Raw genomic sequence first — 27,685 nt, 5'->3', positions numbered from 1 at the left:
TTGCTGTGCGAGGCTCTCTGTAGGTGCAGGGGATGTGCGTGCGCCTGGGGTGCAGCAGAGTGCATCAGCAATCTGGAAGCAAATTCGGCAGGGGAAACAAAATGCAGTTCAGCTTTTACAGGCAGGTGTGTTCTGAGTGTCCCTGGCTCGCAATTCACCACTGGCAATCGGTCCTCTTCAAACGCTCGCAGAATCCTTTGTCGTGATGGAGCCCAGGTTGCTTCAAAGGTTGCTTCTGCTGTAGGAACCAGCACCAAGGCTGATGAGGAGTTCCTAGCTGATGGACCCCCCCTTGGGCAAGGGGCCAGAGATTAGGAGTGGGGAGCATCTCCCCTGCCATCTTGAAGACAGACCTACTTGGTAGCTCTGGCTCTTGGTGTATTTTGTACTGATTAGGGCTGTGGGCTACAGCATGAGCCCTGCCTTGTGGGATTTGGAGGCTGGAGGACCCAAGGGAAGCTTCTCTTACAAAGTCATCTTAGAGAGGGAGAGGCAGGGGACCACTGATGTGGGGTGGTTTTTGCTTTTTCTGAAGCTTGGCTACTGGGCGTGATGGACCGTGGATCACATAGGATGTGAGTGGCTTGTGGCCTCAGCTCCCCCCGTATCAATTCAGTATCTAGCAGACTATCTCTCTGGGGGCCGTATCCTGCCAGTGGATCAGGCACTGTGGTGTCATGAGCTGGCCTTCCCAAGGGGCCGGGGTGGAGCTGCACCCGTGGCAGTCTTGGCTCACTTGTCGCTTGTGGCGAAGAGGAGTGAAAAGGGTGGCGGGGACTAAGAGCTGGCATGCTGGAAAAAGAAGGGCAACCTGGGGCTTGGTAAGGGGGACTGCAGGAAAAGGAGTTTGTGCTCTGCAATGAGGTGAGCAGCTTGGAGGGCTGGGAGCAAGGGACAAGGACTGCAGAAGAGGATGAGGAACCTTTAGCATAAGGGGGTGGGAAGCAGCGAGCCTGAGTGTACAAGGTTTCCAGCAAATCCATAATGGGGAGCGGGTGTGGATTCTTCCTCAGCTGCCTTGTTGTGAGGGTGCGCTGTGTGGCTCCTGTTAACACGGGGAGGGTGTTGGGTTAGGTCCCAGGAGGGCTAGGAGCTGCGTGGGGGTGGACTGGTAGAGCACAGGTCTTCAAAGGGAGGGCTTAGCCCTTGCAGGAGTCCAGGGTGGGAGATCAGATTCGTTTCTGTCTGGACTGGATGGAGCCGCAGCGGGGCTGGGGCAGTACTTCCAGGTGTCTACAGTGGGCAGTCTGCTGCTGCCCACTGCTCCACGTGCAGTCATGCGTCGGGACCTACCGAATTCGTGGCGGAAGTGGGGTGCGCTATAGCTCCTTTAATCTTGCAGGTTCCCCTGCACCCTTCCCCACCCCAGTTGACTGATGGAGGGGCCCTGCTTGCGGCTCGCTCCTGATCAGCAGGGAGGTGAAAACGGGGGTTTTAAATATAGCGCTGTTTTTGCCTCTCACCACTGATTGGCTGAGGACGGCCCTGCTGTTTGCTGCTGGCTGGTGGGGAGGCAAAAATGGGACTGTGTTTAAAAACCACGGTTTTAGCTTCCCTGCTGATCAGGAGGGAGCGGCGGGGTCCTCCGCTAATCGGCAGCAAAGGGGGTGGGGGAACAAGGGGCAAGGTGCTTGCGGGAGAACATGCACAATTAAAGGAGCCACCGTGCACTCTACTTCCACTGTGAATTCAGTAGGTCCCTAGTCATGAGAGGAGGAGGGGTCCCTGGTCGCGTCTGCAGATGAAGGCGGGTAAGCCTTGTGTCCGTGCCCTGGAGGAGACTGGGTGCACCTGGCATGGAAACTTATGGGAAACCGAGGCTGCGGTGGGCAGTTCCAGGTGCTGGCACAGTTCTTCCATAGAGCGGGCACCCATAGCACATGCTGCACAGAGCGAGCGGCTGATGTGGCCAAGAGTGGCTCATTTCTCTCTTTTCCTTTTCACCTCCATCCTCTCTTGGGCCTGGTCCTCTCCCCTCTACGCAGTCTCGCCTGCCTCATGGGTTTGTTTCTCATTAAAGCCTTTGCTCAGACGCTTGTCTCCTCTCGGTCCCTGTGGGGTAATCGGTTCCACATGGGCCGTGCGTGTTCAGGCGAAGCGCTGCCCGGGAGCTTGAACTCTCTGGTTCTGCCAGGCTGCTTGTCCTTAGGTTGAAGCCATCTGCTTGGCATTTCCTCTGCGCGGGAGCGAGCCGTATGTTTGGGTGGCCCTGGCATGGCCCGGAGAGTGGAGAGCAGCTCCCCTGGCCCGTTGCTCTGGATGAGTTTTGCTAGGCAGGGATTTGGGGGAAGCAGGGCTGAGGTCTGGGCCAAGTTGATCTGAAAGGGCCCCCCAGCACTGATCCCTGTGAACTCTCCTGGGCTTTTTGGGGTGGATGTCAGCGGGTGCAGCCATTTCAGCTTTCCTTCTCAAACCCACCCCACAGCATGCGGCAGCATAGGACAGTGGCCTGCTCGGTCCTTGTTCCTTTCCCTTCCCAGCCCCGCTCCTGCTCCAGACCTCACCTCTGGCACTGCTTAGACCCAGCCCCTTGATACGTGGCTGTTACTCCATGCTTCACCTCCCCCATGTTGGCCCAGCCGTCCCTGCACCCGATGACTACCAGGATTCCCCCATTTCAAGTCTTCCCTGTGTTGAAAGCAGGGTGGAAAATGGATACAGGTTCTGCACAAGGGTGGGCTGAACTGTGGCCCCTTTCTTCCAGGACCCCAGGTCCCCGCCATCCCCTGTGTTGGGCTTCCATCTCCCAAGAACATCCTGACTCAGAGCTGCCTCTCCAGATCCTCTAGTACTGGGCCTCAGCTTGCCAAAAGCCACCCTGCGCATCACTGTGCTACATCCACTCCCAGTTGTTTCCTGGTCTTGACCTCGCTGTTGCCCTAGCCTTCCCAGACCTATACCCCAGGTACCCTACATATGGTTTCAGCATCCCTAGCACCCCCTGCTCTTGGCTGGAGCATCCCTTGAGCATGCTGTTTCATGCTTCCTCTCACCAGGGATTAATATCTCTAGTGCTGCCTCTTTCATGTCCACCCCCAGGCTGAGATCCCTGTAGCCACCCCCCAAGGTTGAGCCTGTTCCTCCCGTCTTGTGCCCTTCCCAGTATGGCCAGCCCTTGCCTTCCTGCTAGCTCCTGAAGCCTCTTCTGTAGGCAGCTCCTTCCTCACACCTCACTTAGCCTCCTATAATGTGTGCGTCCCTCTCCAAACCACCTTATCACACAGGCTGGCTCAGTAGAGCTCTATCATCCTTTTTCCTCCCTGGGGCCCTGCTCCAGGTCTCTCTCTGTTCTGCTGGTGAGGTTCGTTCCAAGCGGGGAGTCTGTTGTGGAGCTATTGGCAGCAAAACAGCTCCAAGATACAGAGCTGATGGTACAAGGGCCAGATTCCCATGTGGTAAGCCAATGAGGACTGGTTGGACATCAGCCTACAGGCATTTGGGAGACTGAATTAGTGTGATACATGTGCCAAGGGGCCAGGAGAAGGTATATGTGGGCAGGGGCTTTGATGTATGCTTTCTTACCCCCTCCTCCCTCTGCTGTTTGCTTTTCCTGCCACACCTTTGGCTCCGTAGCACCTGACCGTTCCCCCCATGCTGCTTTCACATGAACATTATACTCTGAGACTATTCTGATTTGCAGTGAAAGCAAGATCAGGCCTCTGGTGTACCAAGGCCATGCTATCTTCAGCTTTGCCCATACCAGGAAAAGTGCAGCAGGATAATTAAACGGACCTGAAATGGAGCTAGTTGCCTGCAGCCAATATAACGAAGGCCTGCTTAAATTGGTTTAACCCTTGCTTAAATGGGTTTAGTTTGAGAAATCACCTGGTTAAGCTAAAATGATTTAAGTGTATCTACACTAACAGGCTGCTCAAGTTGAACTGAATTTAAATCAAACCAGTGCAGTTTGTCCTGGACAGACAAGACCTTATCGACTCATTCTTGTAGCTGCTCGTCTCATGGACTCCCATCATTTATACACCCTTAGCATCACTCATACACCTGACTGTGTCCCCTCTGAATTTGATCCTGCTTCCCACTGTGCCGGCCCAAGAACACAGAGTTCACGTGGAACAGTATCAAAGCGTTCACTTGGAGTAAGGAGGCATTTTAAATCATAGACAAATAGGGCTGAAAGGAAACTCAAGAGGTCATCTAGTCCAGCCTCCTGCTCATGGCAAGATCATTTCTGTTTAAACCACTCCAGTCAAGTGTTCATCTCATTTGTTCTTAAAAACTTCCTATAATGGAGGTGACACCATTTTTCTTGGTAATCTATTTAAATACTTAACCGCCATCACAGTGAGAAATATCCAACCTAAATTTCCCTTGTAGTCAGTTAAGACCATTGCTCTTCATCCTGTCCCCTGAAGCCAAAAAAGAGAAGAAGCTCTCACCTCTTCTCTAAAGAGTCTCGAGAGCCCTCCTTCGTTTGACGACTGTTATCAAATCCCCCTTTAGTAATCTTTTCTCCAGACTAAATAGTCCCAGTTCTTCTAACTTTCCCCAGAAGTCGTGTTTCAATAGACCTCTAATCATAAATACTAATCCACTAAATACTAATTCTCTTTATCACTCTCTCTTTCTCCCCTTCCCTTCCCCCCTGCCAGCCTGGAGCTTGAGAGTCCTGCCAGCCTGAACTCTGTCTAGAGTCAACGTGTGGGAGGAAGTGGAGGCAGGGCACGGCGGGGAAAAGCAGCTGTCCCCAGCAGTCCATTACGGGTTGGTCAGGACCGGGTGACAGTGTGGCTTGACAAAGCAAGCTCAGGCCTTTGTGCTGGACCCATCGGGGTGGGTGAGGAGGAGGAAACCTTTGCAAAACCGAGAGGCAGAGAATGAGAAATCATTAATTAAAAAAGAAACCCAACAAAACAAAACAAGCACTGAGTTCCTTGCTGGACACTGTTTCTAAACCACTTTTTTATAATGTTAAACAGGGGAGAGGCACCTCCAGCAACACGCTACCTCCCAGACGTTTTCTAATGGTAAATATTTTTTTCTCTCTCTCTATCTCTTCAAAGGCGTCTAACCTTAGACCCAGCTCGTCTCGGGATAATAACCAGGCACGGGGTCTGAGCTACCCAACTAACTGCATGCCATGCTTTGTGCTCCGTAGCATGTGGCTGAAGGATCATTAACCATGCGCCATCCCCCAGCAGTGCATACTAACCTCCCACCCCAACTACTGTAGCTTCTGAGCCCGCTGCCGCAAGCCTGGCCTTGGATCAGCCCTTGAGCTGTCTCCATTGCTGGGGAGAGAGAAGGAAACGGGGCTCTCCCATGACGAACAGTACTTGCATGGGACGTGCGGCTCCAAACAGCTCCTTGCTTTGCTTTTGCTTGTAGCCAGTCCTGTTGTCAGAGGACAAAACCAGCTGTCTGATCAAGGAGCAACAGCTGTAGCTCCATTTGTTTCTGTCTCATGGAAGCTTTGGCAACCAGAAGTCTTCTCTCTAGCTTCCAAATAGTGGACTAGACTGGAATTTCGGTATCCTGATGGATATTCAAACTACCATTCCCAGCATGCAATGTGGTCTGTCTCCAGCTGAAACCTGAACGTTGCATTCTGGGAACGGTTGCCTCTGGATCATACCTCCGTGTAGAAAGCAGGTACAGCTAGGGTTGTAGAAAGTCCTGGATCCTATTTTGATGGCTCCCTTATTTTAAACCTCAATGCAGACATGTCCCAGCCACTAAGGACATGGGAATTTCAAATGCGATTATGACTTAACATTGTTCAGTTTGTAGGGCGCACGTCATGGAGTGGGTCGAGCGGGCATAGCTGCCAGGTCCTAGCATGGACAGGATGGTAGTGTGATTCTCTAGCTAACTGAGATGCTATGAACCCACAGTATGGGGGGCAATGTCTCAGCCTAGAGAAGAAAGGAGTCGGCTTGTGCTAGACCCCCAAAGTCTCTAACCTTCATTGAGCGTCACTGTTACTCATTGAGCTAAAGGCCAGTGATAGCCAAGTCAAAGCATCGCAGTTTCTCTTGCTTTCCCTCATATTCCCGCTGTGCTCTGCTGCATATTAACCTACGGTACTGAGAGCTTATCTTGAAAGAGCCATCCTTGAAGCTGCCTTACCCTCCACACTGGGAACTGTAGCATTTGTGGGCAGTCAGTTTTAAAAATCAGCATTTTTCAGGGAGGGAATGCAAAGCTCTTTGAATCTCTCCTTGAGGTGGCATCTGCAGAGGGTGAGGGACCATCTTCACTCTCTATGGTCCCTGCAGGGGCAGGATAAGAAGAGCTTAGATTTCCACAGGTTGGGGCCCACAATGTGTTTTTCCCCTTTGTCCACTGCAGTTGGTCCAGTGACAGATGTTACCACTTTTCTCTTCTGTTTGTGCTTCTGGTTTGAACGCTGAGGAACGCCTTGGCTATCTATATGTGATCCCTTAGAGACGCCGTCTCCCCGCTGCTCCTGTGCGCAGCTCCCTGGGTCATTGAGACAGAACTGCACATCGTTCTCTTCCTCTGGCTCATCTTCCTCCCTGTCCTACTTCTCCCCCTACCGTTTGCCTCTGGGATAAGGTTTTTATTGGGGTGCAGTGCTGAGCTGTTAGTAGCTGAACTGCCCCATATTTGCCTGCAAATTTTGTTTCCAGACTCCAAGGACCTGCGAGGCTCAGGGTCAAGCAGACAGGTGTTCCCCTAGTGCCTTCTGCACTTGCTGTGACATGGATCATGCACTTGATGGTTTGTCAGCAGGGATTAAGTCATGGCCCTCATCCTCAGTGAGCCAGCGAAGGCGGTCATAAAGTAAAGCCAGTCCCTGAATTCACCCTAATGTTTTTCACAGACAAACCTGAGCCCTTTTGTGCAAAAAAGTGCTCAGGCTCAGTCACCAGCCCTCACATGTGCAGGCTTCCTGCCCATCTGCATTGCCAGCCAGGTTCGGCAGGTGCACAGACCCAGACCCATTAGCAAATCCTGGGGGCACAGTGGAGGTGGCTGCTTGACAGACTGGCTGAGTCCAACAGGCAAACCGATAAGGAAAGGAATCCATCCTGCTAACCGGTGCAGTGGCAGGTCCTGAGTTTGCTGTCATGGCAGCTTCTCGTTTGGCTTTGGCAGCTCTCGTGCTTCCGTATGGATTTGTGCTTACAAGGCCTTGCACGTGACTGCATTGCCTTTCATCTGAAGAAGCTTTACAAAGGTAGGGAACTCCTTTGCTTCACAGATGGACAGACTGAGGTCCGGGTTAGAACCCCTGGGACCCCAGACCTGCCTGAGCTCAGCACCTGCAAATCAGGTGCCCCATCCCATGTCCCGAGGGCCTTTAAAAGTTTGGCCCAGACTTCTAATGTTTTCTCCATGGTGATGTATTAGATAAGCAGGTGGACTGCAATTGTGGCATAATGGATGTAGGTACATGGACAGCCATCGTTAGGCTCTCCAGTCAGAGCGATGCAATGAGGACAGGGCATTCCCCCACTGCATTGCCTCCCCACCTCATCTGCATGCCTCTGCAGCACAGTCATCTGCAGTCAAGGCAGACCATGCCCTGTGCAAAGCCCTTCAGCACTGCTCTTGGAAGAGACAGATGGGTCCCTGTGGTGCGTGTGAGGGACTGTTCCTTTCTTGTAGAGCTCGCTGTCTTTTCCACAGTGCCTTCTGGCTTGGGAACCAAGACTGCGCCCAGCACACTACCCTAGTCTGACAATAATGACTCCCATGTGATCATCTCTTTAGATTGCACGGATTCAAGTCCTCCCGCAGTCACAGCATCTCAGCAAGAGGGTTGTACGTACGATGGCAGTTGGCGGTTGTGATCCACAGGCTGATCAGTGAAGTGGCAGGATTGGGTTCCTCTGCAGCTGTTTTCGAGGTGGTTACAGCTGGTCTGTCTCTGACCATCTGCAGGCTCATCTGATCTGGCATTTCTGTCCCAATCCCAACTACTGGTGGATTTGCACAGACTCCTAGGCTGGACAGGGCAAAAGCAGTAGTGAGAGACACTGGTGCCGCTCCCAACTCAGTTAAGCCGGGGAAAACTGGACTAGTGCAAGTAGCATCTTTGCTGTCGTGCCCAGGCTTGCTGTGGTGCGGGTACATCCAGCAACTGATCCAAAAATCAGTGCCTTGGCTACACGGTAAAGCTTTCCCAACAAAGCTTTTGCTGGCCTACAGCAGCTGATGCTGTCCTGGAGCTGGAGCCCATACATGCCTGGCTGCCTTCACCAGAGCCACACAGTGTCCTCGCAGCAAGTGGTCCTGTCATCAGCAGACATGATGCGCTGTGGGTGGGGACCCAGGGTTTAGAGCCACCGACTATGTCACTGGAGCATGTCCACTCGGTGGAGTGGGGAGAGCATGGTGTTCGGGGAGGTGGTTTGACTCAGGCGACAGAGAGGCTGGGTTTGGCTGGCTTGCGTCAAATTTGCGTGTGGATGCTTGCAGACCTGTGGCAACAGAAGGAAGCGTCTCTCGACAGAGCTTTGTAGTGTGGGCCAGGCCCTCATTTTTGTCATAATTATTCTATTCTTCCCCAGTCACTTGGCAGAGAATAGTTACTTCTCTCTCAGCTCTGGCAGTATTTTAGTTGTGGTTGGCTTAACTTTTGCACAGTGCCCAAATACATTGTGATGGACTCTCCAGGCATTAATTAAAACAGTCCAGCTTACAAGGGGACAGGCATAAAAAATCCTCAGTTTCCATTTATTTAAGGCAGATGAGAAATCAAGAATGGCTGCATGGACTCTGTGACCATGGACCTCATTCTGCTGTCACACACCCCGGTACAAACCAGGTACATCTCCCCTGAAGTCAGGGGAGTCATCCCTGTATAATCAGGCCCTGGTTTTCTCGTCCTTTGAATGTTCTGCTGCAAGGCTTTAAGCTTTTGATACTGTATAAGCTGAGTTTATAGGCGGCTTTAGAGATTTCTGAATCTAGGAGAGCATAGGCAGACACCAAACACCCCTTGTAAGGGAAGTGCACTGCTGTGTCAGAAAAGGCTGTCAGCCACGTCTTTTAAAGGGATGTGGCAGGGTTTTAAAAACCATGGGTTTCTATACATGTGCTCCAGGATAAATAGCAAAATTTGACTTGGGTTGCCCCCTCATGTTGCTGGCCTGATTTCCTTTCCAAGAGTCTTTGATTTTAAACTGAAATCTTAGCATCATGCACTTAAGGAAAGGTGTGAACCTCTTAAAGCGTTCCCTTCTTAACAAATCCATAACCTGAAAATGGGTTTAGAAACTCTTTCCAGATGAGACATGCAAACCACTTGCAGTCATTAAAGGACTTGCGGCACTTTCAGAGTAGGGAGCACGCTCCCTGCTGCCTCAGAGTTTCATTTGGCTACAGCATTTTTCTTTGCTTCCCATCCTAAATTGTTTAACTTTGTTGTTGGGTGCTGTTAAACAGTTGCCACGTTCCACCCCAGAGGTGGCTGCATAATAGTAGCAGGTAAATAATCTACACTTATTGATCACAGTGGTCCCTTGTAGTCTCAAAATCATGAATATTTATCATATAAGTGTTAATTACTGCAGAAAGCAGCTTTTTGCTAAAGAACGGCTCTTAGGATCCCTTGCAGGCAGGGTACCAAAGGCGCGTGCTGGTACAGCAGAGTAGCTTGGTGGTCTCCTCTTCTCCTTGCCTGGATACTTGTGAAGATCGCTGTAGCGGGAGTAGGGCTCTGTCCAGAAATAACAAAGGAGAGTGGGATGGAGGTGAAAGGGTAATGTCGGTGTTGGTATTTTCCTTGTTATTTTAACACATAAGGCTCTTTGTGTCTGTTGGTGAGTTGTGCTGATTGCAGCCTGTTCCAGCTGCTGTGTCATGGTCAGGAAGCGAGACAGCGGCTTGGGGTGGGCCACAGCCTTGTCTTCTCCCCCCGCCCTGTGATTCAGCCGATAGCCAAATCCCTGTGTGGTTCCATGAGTCATGTTTGCTCACCCGGCGCCTGGAGTACCACATAGCCCTCAGCCACCCAGGGCTAACATCACCGCAGAATAATGGATCCGCTTGCACGCCCTGTCTCCGAAGGGGAGATCCGCCTGCCCGCAGACGACTGTCCCCGCAGGTCTGCAGCCCATCCCTCCCTCTCCTGAGACACAGATGCACCAAAGGGGCAGGGACCAACCCAGAGCTATAGTTGGGCCCTGGGTGTCTGAGGAATCCAGGTCTCTCTTTCAAAGGCCATTTGAAAGTCACCAGAGCTTGGGCCGGTTTAAAAATGTTACCCCTCACCTACCTAAGGGGAAATGCCCTGGTTGCAATGTCAACCAGCTCTAGCACAAGATTTAGTGAAGCTGAACAAAGCTGCTCTCGGCGCTGCTGGAGCCGTTCCTGTTTGAAGCCGAGGCAGGCAGCCCCGATGTGAATTATAGGGTATGGCAGACGTGCACAGCTGCTGCAGGGACCACGTTCTTAGTGGCTGTAAATCAGTGGACTTGCACCAGCTGAGGGGTCTGCCCTCTGGGGTGGAGTGTGGCATTGCAGCTACGTGAGAGCCAGGTCTGGCTGACTAGGCTCCTGCCCTGGCCTTGCAGCCTGTAGACAGAGAAACAAAGGCAACGTGCTTTTTAAATTGAAGCCGGGGTTCACAAAGGTGCCTGAGGACATTGGGTGCTCACGGTTGGATTTTCCAAAGCGCCGAGGGAAGCATCACAAGTTCCATCACGGGTTTCTTCAGCAAGACGCGTGTGCCTCGCTCCCTTGCACACTTTCCAGAACTCCCTTCCTGACACCAAATTCCTATAAACTGCTTTGCAAATCCCACCTGGTATCCTTCCAGGCACGACAGTCAGCAGCTGGTTTTGGTAATGCAAAAAGGGACATTGATTTTCATCTTGACAGTGACCCTGTTGAATTCGTACGTATTGGTTCTTCTGCCTTTGCCACTAGAACAACGGTTTGACTTCAAACACTGACAGGCCATGAGTTAGCAGTTAATAGTTCCCCCTCCAGACGATTAGCGCTCTGACTCAATACGTTGTGTAGGTTTCAGGGATCCCAAAGTATCGGGCAAAAAGCAAACTCCAGGTTGTCTTCCCCTAAGAAAGCATATGAAGTGCCTCAGTATCCCTTCTAAGCCTTTTGAATGTCCCGTTTCGTGTATGCTGTTAGAAACCCTTTAGGGTATGGACTGTCACTGTTTATAACGTGCAGCACCTAGCACTGGGAGGCTTTGATCTCAGCTGGGCATCTAAGAGCTACAGATCAACAGCCCTCTGCACTCTGAGCATAAAGGTTAGAGGGAGATAAACTAAATACTCGGATATGGGATGAGCCTAAACATCCCTGAGATACCTTCTAGAGAGAGAGCAACCTCCTGTCCAGTTGTCTCGCATTTCTTTACTTGTTGTTTTGCTGGATACTAAAGGGCTTTATGGGTGTAGAAACCAATAACCCCTATCCCTCCACTGGCTGCCTGAGTCCTGCCGAGCCTCCCTTCAAACAGAAACTCTCGGTGTCCTAATTGCCTCGCCCTGACTGCAGATCCCAACGATGGCTGTTAGTGCACTTGCGTCCACCATCGCAGTTCATATACTTGTTGAATACGTCAGACCACTTTCAGTCCAGCCCTGATACCCCTCTCCCACCAGACGTGGCTTGCAGCAGTTTGCCAGCCTCCACCTCTCGCATAGCTGAAAATGGCATGAATTGTCATAAATGTGTGCAGCCAGCGGGAGGGGAGTGCCACTGCCTCACTGCATCTGTGTAAGGACCTGGCTGGATGCCTAGCTGAAGAAACACGACCTTTGGCATATCATTTTGTGCTTATACTGACCATGAATTTCATAGAAAGGTCCCCTTTTTCTGTTCTTTGGAGCCAGCATAAATAGCAGCAGTGGGATACGCTTAGGATAATTCCAGGTCGCCATCCCCAAAGTAAACGTTTGCACGTCTCAGTCATTTATACCCCAAGTGGTCCCCATAAAGAGGGAGAACCTGGAATTTTGCTTTTCCAAGGAATTTTCTTCTAGCCTTTGCTTAATAGGTTCGCTGGAGCCCCAGTGGCTCATCCATCCATGCAGTAAACATTCTGGAAGGAAAACTTCATGAAACTTCACAAGCAGCTTTGTGCATTTCAAGCTATTGTTCTGTGGTTAGTACCACAAAAAAATGAAGATTGATTTCACATTGATGAAAATGCTTCATTTAAAATCATGCCTTTCCCTGTGTACCAGCAACAGCTGAGTTTGATGATACTGAAATAATTAGCATTAAAAAAAAAAAGTAATGTGCTCTCCAGCACTGATGCGGCTTGTGTATGTTCATGTTTTGCAAAAAGTCACCCAAGTGGGACAGTGAAACTGGATTCACTTTATAAGCCTAGTCCCACTGCCTATACCAGGGGTTCTCAACTTTTTGGGACTCGAGGCAGCCCTTGCTAGACTTGAGGCACCCTCCATAACATTTGTGACTCGAATGGCACCCAGTTTCAACAACTGGATTTATATATTACAGTGCTTACTCCTTGCAGTGGGGGTAGGAGGTTGTCCAGGCAGGGGCAAGCCTGAGCGTGGCTTATTTGCTTAGTTTTTCTGATTATCTCCCAACATCTAGAGGCACCCTCCAAAAGATCTGGTGGCACCCAAGCGTATCCTAGGACCCTGATTGAGAATCGCCGGCCTATACCTATGCTAAAACTATATGCCCTGCCACAAAACGTGGTGGTATTCCCAATGGTGGAATCTGTTCCAATCTCAGAAGCAGCCGGCATGCTGGCAAGGAGCTCGCTGGCGCTTTTCACTTCTTGATTCCCCCGCTGTGGGCGCTGACCGTGTGTGGGTTGCAGACACTGCATGGGCAAGATTGTTACATCAACCCCAAAACCCTGATCCCACGACTTTGCAGTTATCTTCACTGGGAAACCCATGCCTGCTCACAGGCAGCTTGGGAAAGGCGCTTCGAGACAGCGTCCCTGATTGCAAACGGTACTTAAGCCCAGGCTTGTCTCTAAGTGTGATTGCGTCCATTGAGCTAGGTAATCATGATCAAGCTTCTTTCGCAGGGTGGAGAAGAACAGTTTACTCCTGTGGGAAGACTTGAGCTCCTTTGATGCATTCAAGGGGCAGTGGGTGCTAGCTGGAGTTCTCCTCTTGGTGTCTTCCCTTGGCAGCCTAGCCTGTAACCTGAAATCCTGTTCCCATTTTCCTGTGCTTTGTTCTACAGAATTAGTTGCTGCACATGCAGTGGTCTCTCTCTAGTGATTGAGGGTGGCCTGTCATTCCTGGCAGGCCTCGGCCCACTGTCCTTGTATAACAAGTTGGCCTGTCTCGGTAAACTCTGCTTTCCTCCTGTCTTGGGTGGTAAGTGGTGTCACATGGGGTTTAATGTGCTCGCGGGTGCCCCTGCAGCCTGCCTGCTCCCTGCCGCGTCTCAGTCTCACCCCGATCCATCTCCAAACGTTCCTGAGCAGCTGCTCTGGTTTTTACCTGTGTCACAGCCTGACATGTTTTTTTAATAGAGAAAGTGTCTCCCGATAGAGCAGACAGGGTATTTTAGTCCCCCCTTTCCTGTCTGCCTGGCTTCAGCCAAGATAATGAGATGGTATTAAAGAGCAGCTTCTTTGAAGAAGAGAGGGCTAGACAGGGGTTACAGCAGGGGAGCCTGCAATGGGGACACCTGGGTTCGTTTTCCTGCCTCACCACTGGCGTTCGCCGAGACCTGGGACAAATCACTTGTGCCCTCACTTTACTTGTCTGAAAAACAAGGGCATAAGGCCTGCGTACATCATTGGTGTTGGGAGGGTTAGCAAATGCTTTTCAGATGGTCTAAAATCCTCGACTGAAAGACGCTATGGAACTGCAGAGCATTGTTCTGCCGACTGTGCCAAAGTGGGGCTCTAACTTGGAGATTTATGCCTCGCGTACGACCTGCCTTAAAACTGCTATAACAATATTTTATTTTAATCTAGTAGCTGTTGTCCTCTCGATCCTTAATATCGCTAAAAAGGAAGTCCCCCTTCTGTCAGGCAGACATTAAAAACAACCTCTGGCAGCAGCTGTTCATTGTTTGTGCAGGGCCGACACCAGCAGGCCCCAAAGTTTTTCTGTCTCCTGCTCCCTCCCTTTGGTGTTCAGCAGCAAACAGCGTGTTGTCAGCATGCATGACACAGGGCACAAAGTATGCAGGGTCTTTCCCAGCCCAGCTCCAACCTCCCTAGAAGAAACTGGGACAAGGAATTGGTGCCTTCCAGCAGGAAAAGGCCCCACTCAGAGATGAAAGATGCCCTCATCTAAGAAGGTTTGACATAATTCAAAGGAAAATGTACAGTAATGCCAAATGTTTATGAGTATGTGTGGGTGATGGTATCGCTATGGGAGGCTGCAGCTTCTTACCTGAGTGAGGAGAATGGTCTCTTCTTTCTCAGTCCAGATGGGACCAGATGTTCTGTCCTGGGTTTGCTTGCTTTGCTCTTTCATTCATGACATACCAGAGCCACGTGACCAGACTTTTGGAAGTAGGGAGCAGCCACGTACCCAGCTCGAGGTGCCCTCACTGGGCCCAAATCTCATGACTCACCTAGCCCTTCCTGGAAACTGGGGCTCTTTGCAATGTCTTGAACTGGACAGCCAAATCAGTGGCAAGCCTTGTCCTTGGTGCCTTGGGCATCCCCTTACACAGGGGCATCAGGAGGTGGGGGCAAAGTCCTCTCAACAAGAGGAGGAGGTGGTGCCATGCTTCTAGACCGTGCAGCCTTTACAAGCGCGTAGTGCTCATCTCTTTCTTTTACTTCCCTCCCGTGCAGAGACGTGTGCCGTGAACAATGGAGGCTGCGAGAACAAGTGCCAGGATGCAGCCACAGGCGTGCAGTGCAGCTGCCCCATGGGCTTCACTCTCCAGGTCGACCGGAAAACATGCAAAGGCAAGTGGCCAGCAAGGGAGGGCCTGGTGTTTTCAGGGAAGCTAGGGGCTTGGTAGCTCTCCCATTGAGGGATCTCTGCTAAGAGCAATTTGATTTTATACATTATGGGGCAAATTCAGCTCCAGCAACAGTAGCCCATGCTCCCTGTGACTCGGACAGGACACGCTGCTTATGCCAGACTGGAATCTCCTAAGGAACAGCCCTTTCATCTCCTCCCATAGTCACTCCTTATAACCCCATCTGCCATTGGTAGGCATCTAAATACCTTTGTGGAGATGACCCCATGGCAGCACCCGCTCTGATAGACCAGTAGGCTCCAACCCGCATTGAGGCCCCTGCCTGGATTGTCTGTTGTGCAGCATGGAAGATGAAAGCTGATTCACCTGCAAAAAGGAAGAAGCTCTGTCCCAGCTGCCATCCCCACGTCCACCTGGGAAGATGTGCCACACAGAGGGGTTGGCAGCCATGATCCCAGGACCTGCCCAGCTCAGTGGGGAATATCAGGGCATGTGCAGGCCTGACCACCTCACCGTGGGGGAGCTTCAGTCAGGAGTCCATGTGCGGCCGTACAGCAGTGAGAGATCTTCAGGGCATGTCACTGCTCAGTCCCCTGGGGCAGCTCTGGGCACTGTGGTCTATGTGTGTTAACTCCCAGGGAAAGGAAAATCCCACTTCCCAGCCCCCACCCTGACTCAGCCCATCCCTCAGCCCTGTTGTTTCAGTCCCTTCAGAGCCCGTGGTTGTAGCTGCATCATTAAAGCTGCAAGGGTCAGCCCTGTTCCTTGTGAGGAAGGTTCGGCTGTGAAGCAACAGTGCGGCTGGGCAGCTCAAACACTGCGCGAGTCATAGATTCGTAGTTGGTAGGGGCTGGAAGGGACCTTACAAGACCATCAGGTCCAGCTCCCTGCACCTGGGCAGAAAAGACCGCTGGGCTCGGCTGACCCCAGCAAGGTGGGCATCAAGATGCTTTTTGAGGCTCGGGAGCGTGGGTGACTGTGCCACCTCTGGGGGGGAGTCGGTTCCAGAACCGCAGCACCCGACTTGTAAAGAAGTTTTTCCTTATGTCCGGTCTGACCGGTCTGTCAGTCTGAACCTGGGCTCCTTAGCTGCACTCCAAGCTCTGACAGCGACACCCTGCTGGGCCTGCCTCAGTTTCTGGATTTGGAAAATGAGGTTGAAACCTCCCAGCAGAAACTTGAACCAGGCGAGATTTCCTGGTGCATTGTAGGAAAGGATGGTCTTGTGATGAAAGCACAGGACTGGGAGCTAGGAACTCTAGGTTCAGCTTTGATTTCTACTTTAGTCTTCTTGCAAGGCCTTGGGTGGGTCACATCCCTGGTTCAGAAGCCTGCCTTAGGTTCCTATTATTATTGCAAGTGGTGATGGTTCATCTCTCGCGTCTTGCTGCCAAGTGAATGGGCCCATTGTCCTGATCCTGCACAGGGTCAAAATGGAATTAACGTTTGCAAAGTGCTTTGAGGCCCTTAGATAGCAGCTTTATAGGCAAGTGGGTTATTAATGCGGACCCTCTGTGCTGCCTGGGCAGCATGGGCCTGGCTGTGTTGCTTGAGCTATAGAAGGGAAGGTTGTTCTGGCCGAGGATTTACTTTCAGCTGGGTTGAGAATGGAATGGGAACGGCAGCCTGTTCCCAGGCAGTTTTTACCCGTGAAATTGTCATATATGAAATGAGTTGTGGGCACACATACCAGGCTCCTCGTTCTGTAATTGAAAGGAAATCCCATTTACATGGCTGCCAATCCTTTGGCTTTGAATTTAGCCCATTCACTGTCGTAATTCTAGGAAGAGAAAGGAGAATTTGGGAATTTGAGAGTTATACCTACCTAAACGCGTGTGTGTGGGGATGTGCGCGCAAGTGAAAAAGATCCAGTAACACACACACGTGCACACACACGCACATACATGCGCACACGTGCACGCGTTTGGAGTTCCAGATACAGCTGCATTGTGTGCCATCCCTTCAAGGGGAGACCTTTGACCCAGGCAGCCCCCTTGAGAGAAGGTGGAACTCCAGAAATGGAAGGCGCCTGCATTCTGTCTTTTGGCAGCTCCGGGAACTTGACCTTAGTTGAAAGGAAAGCACCATTCAGCTGAAAGCCGTCTACCTGCCTGACTGATTCCAGACCCTCTCTGCTTCATTATTATTTTTCAGAGTGCACCACCTCTACCATTCTGCAGTTCCAGGAAAGCATAATAACCTGGAGCCATATCCCCTGTGTCTGGGATTTTATTACAATTGCGAGCTGTTTTACAGCTAGTTCACTCGCAATAATAAAAGAAAAGCCACAACCCCAGAGAGCTGCAGCTGTCGTCCTGGAGCTGATGAGCTGGGGGTGGGTGTGGGGGAGAAGCTTTGGGAAAAGTCTGCCTGAACTCCTTCTTGGGATTTGTCTGCCTGGCCTTGTTCTGTTTCACAGGCTGTTTCCTAGTAGTAAATATTCTGTCTCAGACGGGGCAACCCACCTCACCACCAGCCTCTTAACAGGCTAGAGAAGCTCTCTGGAAATGCAGGAGATGATTTGCATCTTAGTCACTTATTGCACAAAAGGCCAAATAAAAGATTTAGGAAAGCCTCTATTTGTTTTGTACAACTACTGTCCTTGGAAGGTCACTCCCCACCCAGGGTTGTTCGTGCTTTCTCTCTTTCTCCCTTTCCCTCACCCTTCCTTCCTCTCCCTAATGCTCATGTTCCCAAGGTGCCCATAACCCTCACCCCAACTTGTCACTTCACAGAGCCTCGTGTCTCTGCTGTAACACGTGCTCTACCCAGGGGACATGAAAATGCTTTGCCAATGTTAACCTTTCTCCTACCCCTGTGATGGACATGTGCATTATAGCCCTCCTTTTACAGACTGGGAGGCTGATGCAAAAGGAGGTGAACTGCCTCACCTAAGGTCATGATGAAGCGAGGCAGGAATGGAAGAAGAACCCAGGAGCCCTGGCTCTCTGCACTAGACGCTGGACCACCTGCTCTTGCATTAGTCCTCAACACAAGGCTTGTGGCCAGCTTGGGGCCCACAGGACCCTCGGAGGTCGTGCTTGGCCATGGGAAACATTGCTTTCCAGCCGCGTGCATTTCTTTGGGTGGATGGGGAGAGCTCAGTCTGACATGGGCTGCAGCACGTCTCTTGCTCCATAGCATGTTGCATGGGGACCAACCAAGCAGTATACTCCTCATGTCCTGTAAGACCCCCACTCCTGCACCCACAGGAATCAGTAGCAAAAGTCCCGTTTACTTTAGCAATACAGGATCAGGCATAAACGCCTGCCTCTCCTAGATAGTTATTCTGCAGTCCCCTTTACCATAGTGTGTCCCGGCACCTCACACCCACCTGAGAGGCAGCACGTGTCTGTTATCCGCCTTGTACAGATGGGGAACTAAGGTCCGTAGAGATTTGGGGCATGGACAGAGGAACAAAATGTAGCAAGAAGTAAGGAGGTGGGAACTCACTGCATATCAGTTGCTCTGTGGTACTCACTCTTACCCCATGGCAAGTGAAAGCTAAACCTGGGGCCTCGGGTCCTCAGCTTCGTGCTCAGGCCTCTAGACAAGTGATGCCATTACCGAACACCACCTCCATACCTCTCTCGATTGGTCATTGCAAATGACCGCTCTAGCTTGGTCACTGGCGATGGGTAATAGGCCCTGGAGTCTGATCCTCCCTCCCCTCTTACAGATATCGATGAGTGTGGGCAGAACAACGGCGGCTGCGACCACATCTGCAGGAACACGGTGGGCAGCTTTGAGTGCAGCTGCAGGAAAGGTTACAAGCTGCTGATCAACGAAAGGACCTGCCAAGGTAAGAGTCGTGCCAGAGCTGGGCCATCGGAGGTGGCAGCAGAGGTAAGTTCTCTTATGGGCTGTGGGCCCTTTTCACAGATTGACACGTGAGCCTCAAGGACAGCAAACTACAGAGGGTCCCCAGGAAACCGCAGGCCTCCAAGGGTGACATGGTGTAGCTTAGCCCTTCCCAGTTTAGGGGCTGTGACTCTAAGTGGGCTAACAGCAGCGATGAGCAGGGTTGTGCGAAGGGCTTTGTCTGAGCAGAGTTGACCAGAATTGGGGCCAGAGTTGCTTGACCACCCTGTGTTCTCCTCAGCAGGGGTGAGCGGTGGTGCGAGTCCTCCGTTGTTCTCATGGCAGCTGCCAGGGGCTGGGCACTTTCGGGCTGGCCCAGCTCTGAGCGTTGTGCGCTTACAGATCTGGCCGAAGAGGGCTCCTTTAGTCACAAGGTTTGGATCCCAGACTTCCCCACAGGTTCAGCCTACAGTAGAGATTCTGGGACCCAGCAGTGACATTTGGATCGTGATGCAAACTTCTTCACGCTTCGGGGGGGGTGATGCATTGTGCGATCTCTGTGGGTCTGTCTTTTGAACACTCAAACCAAGTTGAAATTCCAGCCATGGCCCCGTTCTCACTCAATGGGGATTTCAGGGGTCTTGCGCCAGTTCTCAAGCACCCAGGTGCTGCAATTGCAAATATCACAGGCAGGGCTGTGCCCGCATAGGAAGCCCAACCCCAGTGGCAGGGTGCCGCCACCCAGTACTGCCTGGCCATCTGTGCCCTCGCCCTCAGCAGTGATGGCAGTGACCAGTGGGAGGGCTGTAGCTCAGCCTCCAACTCCAGCCGGTCAGTGATGGTGAAAACCTTGATACACAAGCTGGGACTGGCCAGCCACACTGCCTTCTCTGTGGGCACCACTGCCTTGCCCTGGGCCTGGCCCTCAACACCCTCCTCCCACCTCATTATGCTGCCTGGCAGTGCCTGCAACGGCTGGGAGGAGAGGGAGCTTTTTATCCCACTGCCCTGGGCAGCTGGCTCCAATCAGCTCCCGTGCAGCTGGGCAAGGGGTGGACCCCGCTGCCCAGCCCCGAGAATTAGTTGCCACTAAAGTCCCTCCACAGCTCCCTCCCAGCATGAGCAGCAGGGCAGGGGGTGTGTGAGATGCCCCCCTGACCACAGTGCTTTGGGTGGTCACCCACACTGCCCACCTCTAAGCTGGCTCTGTTCACGTGATGTGGCAAATAGCAGCACACATATGTAACGTGTACACACATGCAGCCGTGCTGTGCACTTTCATCCCTCCGTAGGCATTCTTGCTGACACACACACAGGCATGCATTCTGCGTGGGTGACGTGCATATCACACTCCAGGGCTCTGGCGACATTCCCCTAACCCTGTGCTGTCAGGATGGCCTGCAAACCCAGAGGGACACGCAGCCCCATTCACAGCTTAGCACGCAGATTAACACTCAGACACGTAACTGCTTTTACAGACAATTCGAGCTGTTTATTGCACTAGGCCTTTGCAGGGGATGTGGGGAGAGAGCAACATGAACTCTGTGGCTCATATTCACACACACCAGCTAGTTTCTTGCTTCTCTTGAGAGGCAGTTGGAGGTGAACTGAGGTTTGCGAAAGCTTGTGCTCTTTCTAGATACATTTTATTCAGTTAGTCTATAAAGGTGCAAATCTTCCTGCCTTCTGACATGCCTCTCAGGACCATTCATGGGAGTCACAGAACCTCCCTATTTCACCCGGTTCCCTCGAAGATGCCCCTACTGAGTGGGAAGACATGGGGGGAAAGGGCAGCTGAGGCCCAGTCTGGGGTTTCAGCGTGGTTCATCACTGCTTATTTTCACTGTGGGCTTCAGAGACAAGACAGGGGCAGGGGTGGGACCTCAGGCCCAGACCAGGCAGTCCTGGAACAGTATCTGTCCTACCACTGCCTTCTGTCTCCTGTGAGCTCCTGCACCTGGATCAGCCGGCTGGGACCAGGATGGTGCACAGAGGGAAGAGAAGGGAGGCAGCCTGTTGTGTCATGGCTGGCATAGGTGACGCAGAGCAAGGACTCCTGGTTTTCTATTCCCAGCTCAGCTATGGCTTGTTTCTCTCTGCCTCCCTGCACCTGCATTACCCTGGGTGGAGGGAGGAGGCTGGTGCTTTGTGATCCTCGTATCTGAGTCCCCTTGGTGCACACAGTGCTACAAGGCCATAAGGGCCAGTCCCTGCAGAGCCCTGGTGTGAGCCAGGCCAAGCACTGAGGCCCTCCTGCTTCCCTGGGCCAAAATCTGCAGGCAGGACTGGCAGGGATGTGAGGTGGTACAGATCTGGTATCTGGGGCACGCAGCCAACTCTGGGCAAGGGGTAGATGTGCCTTCAGGCTCTGACCCCTTTCATCTCTGTCCAGGTTCTGCCTTCTTGGAAGTTTTACACGATCACGGCAATTAAGTTAATGAAGCCAATAAATGAAAAGAACCCCTTGGGCTGGGTTCACCCCCCAAACTGCGCATCTCGGGGTAGAGGAGATGGAGCTGGCACTTCTGGCACCAGGGGGCCCTGCCAAGAGAGTGTGCTTTCCTAGTAGTGCATGGGCTGGCCACACAGCCTGGGGAGTTTGGAGCTGCCTTCCCCCTTCTTGCATCCCATGGCAGGACCTGCCCTGCCGGGGCCCTGACACGCTGGGATTTAACCCTGTGCCTTGCAAACAACTTGCAAAGTGGGGCAGCGCAAGGAGCCCAGAGGCTGCTCACCATGCTAACCTGCCCCCTTCTAGAGGTCTGGTTGGGGCTCAGAGAGGCCAGAGAGCCTGTTCCTGCCTTCGGAGGCTCTTGCTTTAAGATCCAGAGGTCCCTGGTTTGGTCCCAGCTGCCGCCAAATCGGCACCCAAGGGTTCAGTGTCACAGAGGCTCAGGGAACCGCACTGGGACAAGGAAGGGGATGCTCTGCTCTCCTGTCATGTTCAGATTAATGGGGCAGGTGTTGCTGCAGACAGGATTGTGCTGGGTGTCTGGTCAGGGCATCCTTGTGGGCATCGGATTGGTACCAGCTTTCCTGGGGGACACTGGAGATGAGCAGCAGAGGAAGCAAGGCCCCCAAGTGTCTGCTGCGTCACAGGGCTTGTTACGCCTGTAGAGCAGACCCTCTGGTTGAGCTCTGTGCCTTTCTGCTCTCCCCCCAGACATCGATGAGTGCTCCTTTGACAGGACCTGCGACCACATCTGCATCAACACGCCGGGGAGCTTCCACTGCCTCTGCCACACAGGCTACACGCTGTATGGAGTTACCCACTGCGGAGGTACAGGGGAGCTCACCGGGAGGAAGCCAGAGGGAGGTGGTGTTTATCCATCCCTCTCTTCCTTTGCATTTCCTGCACAGCCTCCAATCCTCCGGTTGCACTGAGCTTGTGTCTGTTCTGAGCAAGCAGCCCAAGCTTGTGGCGAGCAGAGGTTGGTTAGACTGGGGGTGCTCTCAGAAGTTCCCAAAGTCACCTGGCAGAGTCAGTCACCAGTTGCTTTCCCATTTACCAACTTTTTAGCCCCAGGATCTACCCAGTATGGGAACTATCTCCCTAGGGCTAGGGCTAAGGCTGGGAGCCCTGTGGCTTGTGCAGGCTAAGACTGGCAGATCCCTGGAGAATAGACTGTAAGGGACAGACCTGCCTGGTTTGCTAGGAAGGGAAAAGGAGGAGCTGGGAGCTATATGGAGCCTGCTGGGGTATGCCCAGCTTTACTGTGTCTGATTCCAGACAGCTCTGGATTTGCTGTGAAAGAGCTTCAGATTCAGGAAAAGCTGTGAACATGCATTCAAAACCGCAGGCGTCCTGGAGGGGTCAGAGCCTTCCTGCTCCAGGGAGAAGTTGGTTTCTCATTTCCCGGAATAGAAAGGAGGTGTCTCTGGAAGCATGGGACCCCAGAGTTGGTCCCTGGGGTATTACCTTCAAGAAGCTGGTGCTGACATCCTGTCAGAGATGGGCTGGATGGACCTGCAGGCTGATCCAGTCATTCGGGTCCTTTGCTCCTTATGAGGGATAAACACCTGCTGCGCTGTAGATGTGAATTTGTGGGGGGTGTTCATTTCTGAAACTGGAGATTAGCAGGCCAGTAATCTGAAAGGCCTGGGGGAAGTCATGGACAGGAGCTAGCCCATATACCCCTCCAGAAGGGGAGAGGATAGCAGGGGGGCTGCTGGATGCAAATATGGGGATCCCCTCCCTGCAGTTGAAGGCCCAGGGTCCAGATCCTGTCAGGGATTCAGGCTGCTGCTTCCTTGGCCAGGCCTTCCAGTAGGCAGCGGACCAGCTGCTTCTGCCCATCAGCTTCCATGCAAACCCCATGCTCCCTCACCTCCCGGGAAGGGCAGAAGCAAAGCAGCAAGAGGGGACCCCCATCTTCTTGACGACTTCTGCATAGTGGGAGACGCTGCTCCAGAACCTGCATTCCTTATCAGCTGCCCCGAGGCTGCTAGAGGCCAGGGGGAGGGGAGCAGGCAGAGGAGGAGGCCTGAGAAGCCAGACATGAGTCTCTGCAACATCAAACAAAGTGACAGGGGCGATTTGCGACTTGTCCGCTGGAGGAGACTGGAGGGGGAAATCCCCCGCACTTTTGGCATGAAGTTGGGATGGGCCATGGGGAGGGAACATCAGAAAGGCTTCAATTGAAGTTTCACCAGGCAGCGCCCCGGGGTGGGGTGGGGCAGGGCGGGACTTACCCCCCGGAGAGGGGAAAGGGGATGAAATGCTCCGAGGGGCTGTTGGAGCATGTTGCGGCAGCTGTGCGATGAGCAACCCGAGCAAGGTGGCTTGAGATCCACCCCCCCAATTACCTAGATTAAGGGAGAGGTGTAAACACATAAGAGCATGCATGCCCCACACGCTCGCCAGCGGCAAGCTCCCACGCTGCCCAGCACATGCCTGCCTGCAGACACAGCCCCGCCGAGCCCACGAACACGCACCTTCCAAACCCTCCTGCCCAAGGGAGTTGCAGCAAAGTCAGCAGCAGGATGCCCCTTATGGGGATCCTTTGTAAGGGTTCAGTGTCAGGCCCCTACACTGTCCTAGCCAAGGGTGGTAAACCCCAGCCAAAATGCAGCAGGGCCTCCCAACCACCCGGGCCCAGTGCCGATGCCCTGCTCTGAGCGCAGTCTGTGCATGCACCGATCAGCTCCATCAGACTCTAGTCTGGCGGCGACGCAAGTTCCATCAAGCCCAGATTCCCGTAAGAGCCGTGCAGCCTGCCCATGGATTCCTTGCTCTTCCGCCTGCCCCCAGCCTTGCTGACGTCAAGGGACGTTCACTTCAGCGAGCCCAGGATTTCACCCACCGGGTGCTGTTCTGCTCCCAACCGGCATGCCCATGCAGCTGTCGCTGGGGGCCAAGTGTTTAGCAGCAGACATGCAAAGGCACATGCATGTCACTACAGACCCAGAGCCACAGGAGCTGAGCACCAGCTCACCCAGAAATGCTCTCTTGCCTGTGTGCTGGCTGGGGCACGTCATGTCGCTGCAGTGCTCCTCCTCCCCTGGGAGCAGAGGCGATTCTCAAGGAGGTTTCCTGGAAAGCCACGTGCCTGGATCAGACGTGTGAGGCCAAACTTTGTGGGGAGCGGTTGTAGGAAGTCAGGAAACGCATCAATTGCCCTCCTAGGAGTCCCCAGGCCTGCAGTACACAAGAGGTCAGGCCAGACCAGTCTTTTGGCCTCTGCCTTTATGACAATGTGGGAGGAAATGTGTGGGAATTACTCTGCTGAGTGTGTAATCACTTGAGTAGACCCTCCTGCTTGCTACTCCTGGCCTGGAACGTCCCAGAACAGCTGTCAGGCTCCCACTAGCAGGGCTATTTCACACCAGGAGCAAGAAGAAATCTACCTCAAATGCAGGCTCGGGGACCTTAGCTGCCTGGGGCATGTTGCTTTGAAGGGGGGTGCACTGATGGAGTGTCAGGGGTGGGTGTCGAGGGGCCTGGCTGTCAGCTGCCTTTTGAACTCAGTGGCCAAGTGTTTCCACGCAAGTCCCAGCTGCACCACCCGCTCCCCTTAGCTCCCCACTGCTCAGTGCCTTCCTCTTCCCTCACCCACTATGAGCCTTCCCCACTCCTGTACCTGTGCCAGCCCCTGCCCAGTGCCCTGGGTTCTTGGCAGAAGAGGGCAGATTTCCTGAGTGCCAATCAGCAGAGACCCTGCAGCACTTGTGACAATGGGCGGCTGCACTTTGGCTGTGGGCCTGCCCTTCCCTCCAGCCCCTGGTGGAGCCTGCGCCTGCATTTGTGGGAACTGCAGTTTTCATCTCATTCCACCAGTGCTTCCCCAGTGGCGTTAACTGGGCCTGAAAATCAGGGCATAAGTTGGGCATCCAAGCTTGCAGGCCACCTTTGAGATGGGGCTTCAGTGACTTGACTAGGATCACATGGGGAGGCAGGGGCACAGACAAGGGCAGCTCCCAGTGCTCCTGTTTTTTATTGTTCGCACCACTCCTAGCATGGACGGTGGAAGCCAGAAAACCTGTCCTGCTTGCCCCACCTGTGGTTAGTCTCACTGAGAGGCTGCAGTGGTGACACCTCCCACCTTCTGCGTAATAGTGGCCTGGGCTCTAGGTCAGTGTGAGCAGGCTCAACCCAACTTAGCATCGTTCAGCAACCGCCTCACCTTGCTCCCCACAGACATTGATGAATGCAGCATCAACCGAGGAGGCTGCAAATTTGGCTGCATCAACACCCCTGGCAGCTACGAGTGTACCTGTCCCGCTGGCTGCAAGTTGCACTGGAACAAAAAGGACTGCATCGGTAAGTCGGGGCTGGGGCGTGCTGCTGCTGCCATCCAGCGGCTGGACCTAGACTGGCAGGCCATGAGCCACTGGTTTCCATTTTTTTGTTGCATGGACTTGAGGAGTCAGTGTCTCTGCCTGGGGGGGGATTTTGCTGTTTTGGGGGTCGGGGACAGCAACAGCCCAGAGCCCACTCCTTTCTGGGCACAGAGCTTGCCCATCCCACGCCTGCTCGGAGCACCAGACCAACAGGAAGCACCTCCACTTGGGGCTCCAGAGTGCTTGTCTCTGTCAGTTCAAGGCCAGGGAAAGGTGCCAGCTTAACTGCCCAGGAGGCAGGAGACCGGCCCATCCCCAGTGCTGTACCTTCTGGCAGAGAGTGATGAGGTTCAGGACCCGTGGCCCAGCCTGTGCTCGGCTGCTGTGCTGGGACTGCTGGTGGAGGGACCAACCAGTGTCAGTGGTGGGGCAGAGCTTTGAAGGGGTCTCCAGTCAGGAGACATTTCCTGTTTGCCCTCACACTCATCTCCCAGGGCCACTGCAGTCAGGAGAGGAGAGAACTTGGGGTCAGGCAGGGTGGGATCCTGGATGCTCGCTTAGGAAGTGGAAATAAGGCATAGACCTCTCCTGGTCAGGTTCTGTTTGCTTTGAATACAGTGTCCTTTTTCCCATGGGAGCCTAAGGCACTTAGCTTAGAGGTGGTCTCCCTGGCCCTTGCATGCAGCCACCTCTGGGGAGCGGGGCACAGCAATCCTTTGTAACCGCCCATAGGGACGCTGATGTGTCCTGTTGGCTTCCCTTCGCTGCCAATCAAGACGTGGGACAGGCACAAATTGAGCACAACTCCTTCCCAATGAATGGGCAAGTGAGACCCCAGTAGACACCTTTATATCTCGGTGGTCTGGCAAGTCACAGCCCCAGGGTGGGCCAAGAGTGCATGGGTGTGGGCACTCAGAGGGTCCCACTCATCCTTGCCTTGTGGCACCTGTCCCCAGAGCCTGCTGCAGGAGCAGGTGGTGGAGGCAGAAGGAGAGCTGCTGCCCTGACGAACGTGGGGTGGGAAAGAGGTTAGCGTGTCCTTTGTCTCGGTGTTGCCCGTGGTGCAGCCTGTGCTTGGCTGGCCACCATGGGTCACCTCTGCTTGTCTTTACCAGCCGGTGTTTGTCGTCCTTCAGAGCTGGTGAAGTGCCTGGTGGGCTCTGCCTCCCACCGGGCCACGCTGTCTTGCAACAAGAACGGCAAGAAGGACAGCTGCTCCCTCACCTGCACCTCCAAGGCCCGCTTCCTGCCAGGTATGCACTCGCAGCCCTCAGGCCTTGCCCCCTCCAGGATCTGTCTTGCGGGCTTGAGCTTCTCTGGGCATTTTCCATCATGAAAGACTTTACAGGCTGGGCATGCAAGAATCACCTTGCTCCTTGCTGAGGTGCAGCCAGCTCTGGGGTGGGTCATCGAGGCTGCTATACAGCACAAGAGAGCAGCTGAATGACCAGGGAGGGCTCAGGGAATTAGGCTGCACAGTGTCTACAGCTCTCTGCCTCTAAGGCAGGGCATCATCTGCCCATGTCTGAGAGCCATGGCTGGGACACTTGGCACCCTCCCACAGGGCTCCCCATCCACTAAACCCCCTGCTCCCTGCAGGACTGGCCTGCTTTTACCCAGGCTGTCATGGCAGGGACGTTTGGGATTGGAGGGAGGGGGCTTCAGGCTATGTCTTGGCCTCTGCAGCTGGCTTGCCTGAACTGTCCCTTTGGTAGCACCTTTGATGAGCACTGCCTGGAGGTTCAGAGACTGACGGCAGATAGAAACCCAGAGTTGTTCAGACACCGAGGTGCTGCCTGCTCTCTGGATACTTGCTGCTACCGCTGAGCTCTGAGGGCAGCGCCAGCCAGAGGTGTCTTTAGGAGCCAGGCTACACAATCCTCCCTTTTTTTGCAGAGTCTGACAGCAGCTACACGGTGAGCTGTGGGACGCCTATCCAGCGCCAGGGGGCCCAGCAGCGGCCTGGCAACAGCAGCCATCACTGCGTGGGTAAGCTCGCTCTCCTGGGTCTGTCCAGGGCTCCCCCAGCCACCATCAGGGGAGGCTCAGCCAGTGCCCTGATGTTTAGCACCTGCCTTTTCTTTTAGAGACTGTCGCTGCTCCAATCAAACAAAAGGCTTCCTTCAAGATCAAGGACGCCAAGTGCCACCTGCACCCACGCGCAAAGGGGAAGCAGGATGAGTCGGGGAGGCCTGGGGCGCCAGGTGAGGCTCCCCCTTCCCTTGGGCACTTTGGGGTGTGAGAGTTGGGGGCAGAA

At 53.4% G+C, this 27,685-nt stretch overlaps 1 protein-coding gene across 6 annotated transcripts in view; it reads left to right on the top strand.

Annotated features, from left to right (window-relative positions):
* Window positions 1-27,685, top strand: part of SCUBE3 (signal peptide, CUB domain and EGF like domain containing 3) — a 93,432-nt gene that overhangs the window by 53,645 nt on the left and 12,102 nt on the right. For 2 of the 6 annotated variants that reach the window (XM_059717025.1, XM_019484876.2), the window contains exons 7-14: window positions 4,938-4,985; window positions 14,714-14,830; window positions 18,527-18,649; window positions 21,812-21,928; window positions 25,286-25,408; window positions 26,544-26,681; window positions 27,325-27,417; window positions 27,516-27,632. In XM_059717025.1, coding sequence (XP_059573008.1) covers window positions 4,938-4,985; window positions 14,714-14,830; window positions 18,527-18,649; window positions 21,812-21,928; window positions 25,286-25,408; window positions 26,544-26,681; window positions 27,325-27,417; window positions 27,516-27,632 — 876 coding nt within the window. The remainder of the gene's footprint in view (window positions 1-4,937; window positions 4,986-14,713; window positions 14,831-18,526; window positions 18,650-21,811; window positions 21,929-25,285; window positions 25,409-26,543; window positions 26,682-27,324; window positions 27,418-27,515; window positions 27,633-27,685) is intronic. The other 4 variants (XM_019484878.2, XM_019484877.2, XM_059717026.1 and 1 more) reach the window with 3 other exon arrangements.

The sequence above is a fragment of the Alligator mississippiensis genome, chromosome 14 (genome assembly GCF_030867095.1).
Source record: "Alligator mississippiensis isolate rAllMis1 chromosome 14, rAllMis1, whole genome shotgun sequence".
NCBI classification, from domain to species: domain Eukaryota; kingdom Metazoa; phylum Chordata; order Crocodylia; family Alligatoridae; genus Alligator; species Alligator mississippiensis.
Note: the sequence above shows the minus strand (reverse complement) of the source record. Positions and strands in the feature narration are given on the sequence as shown.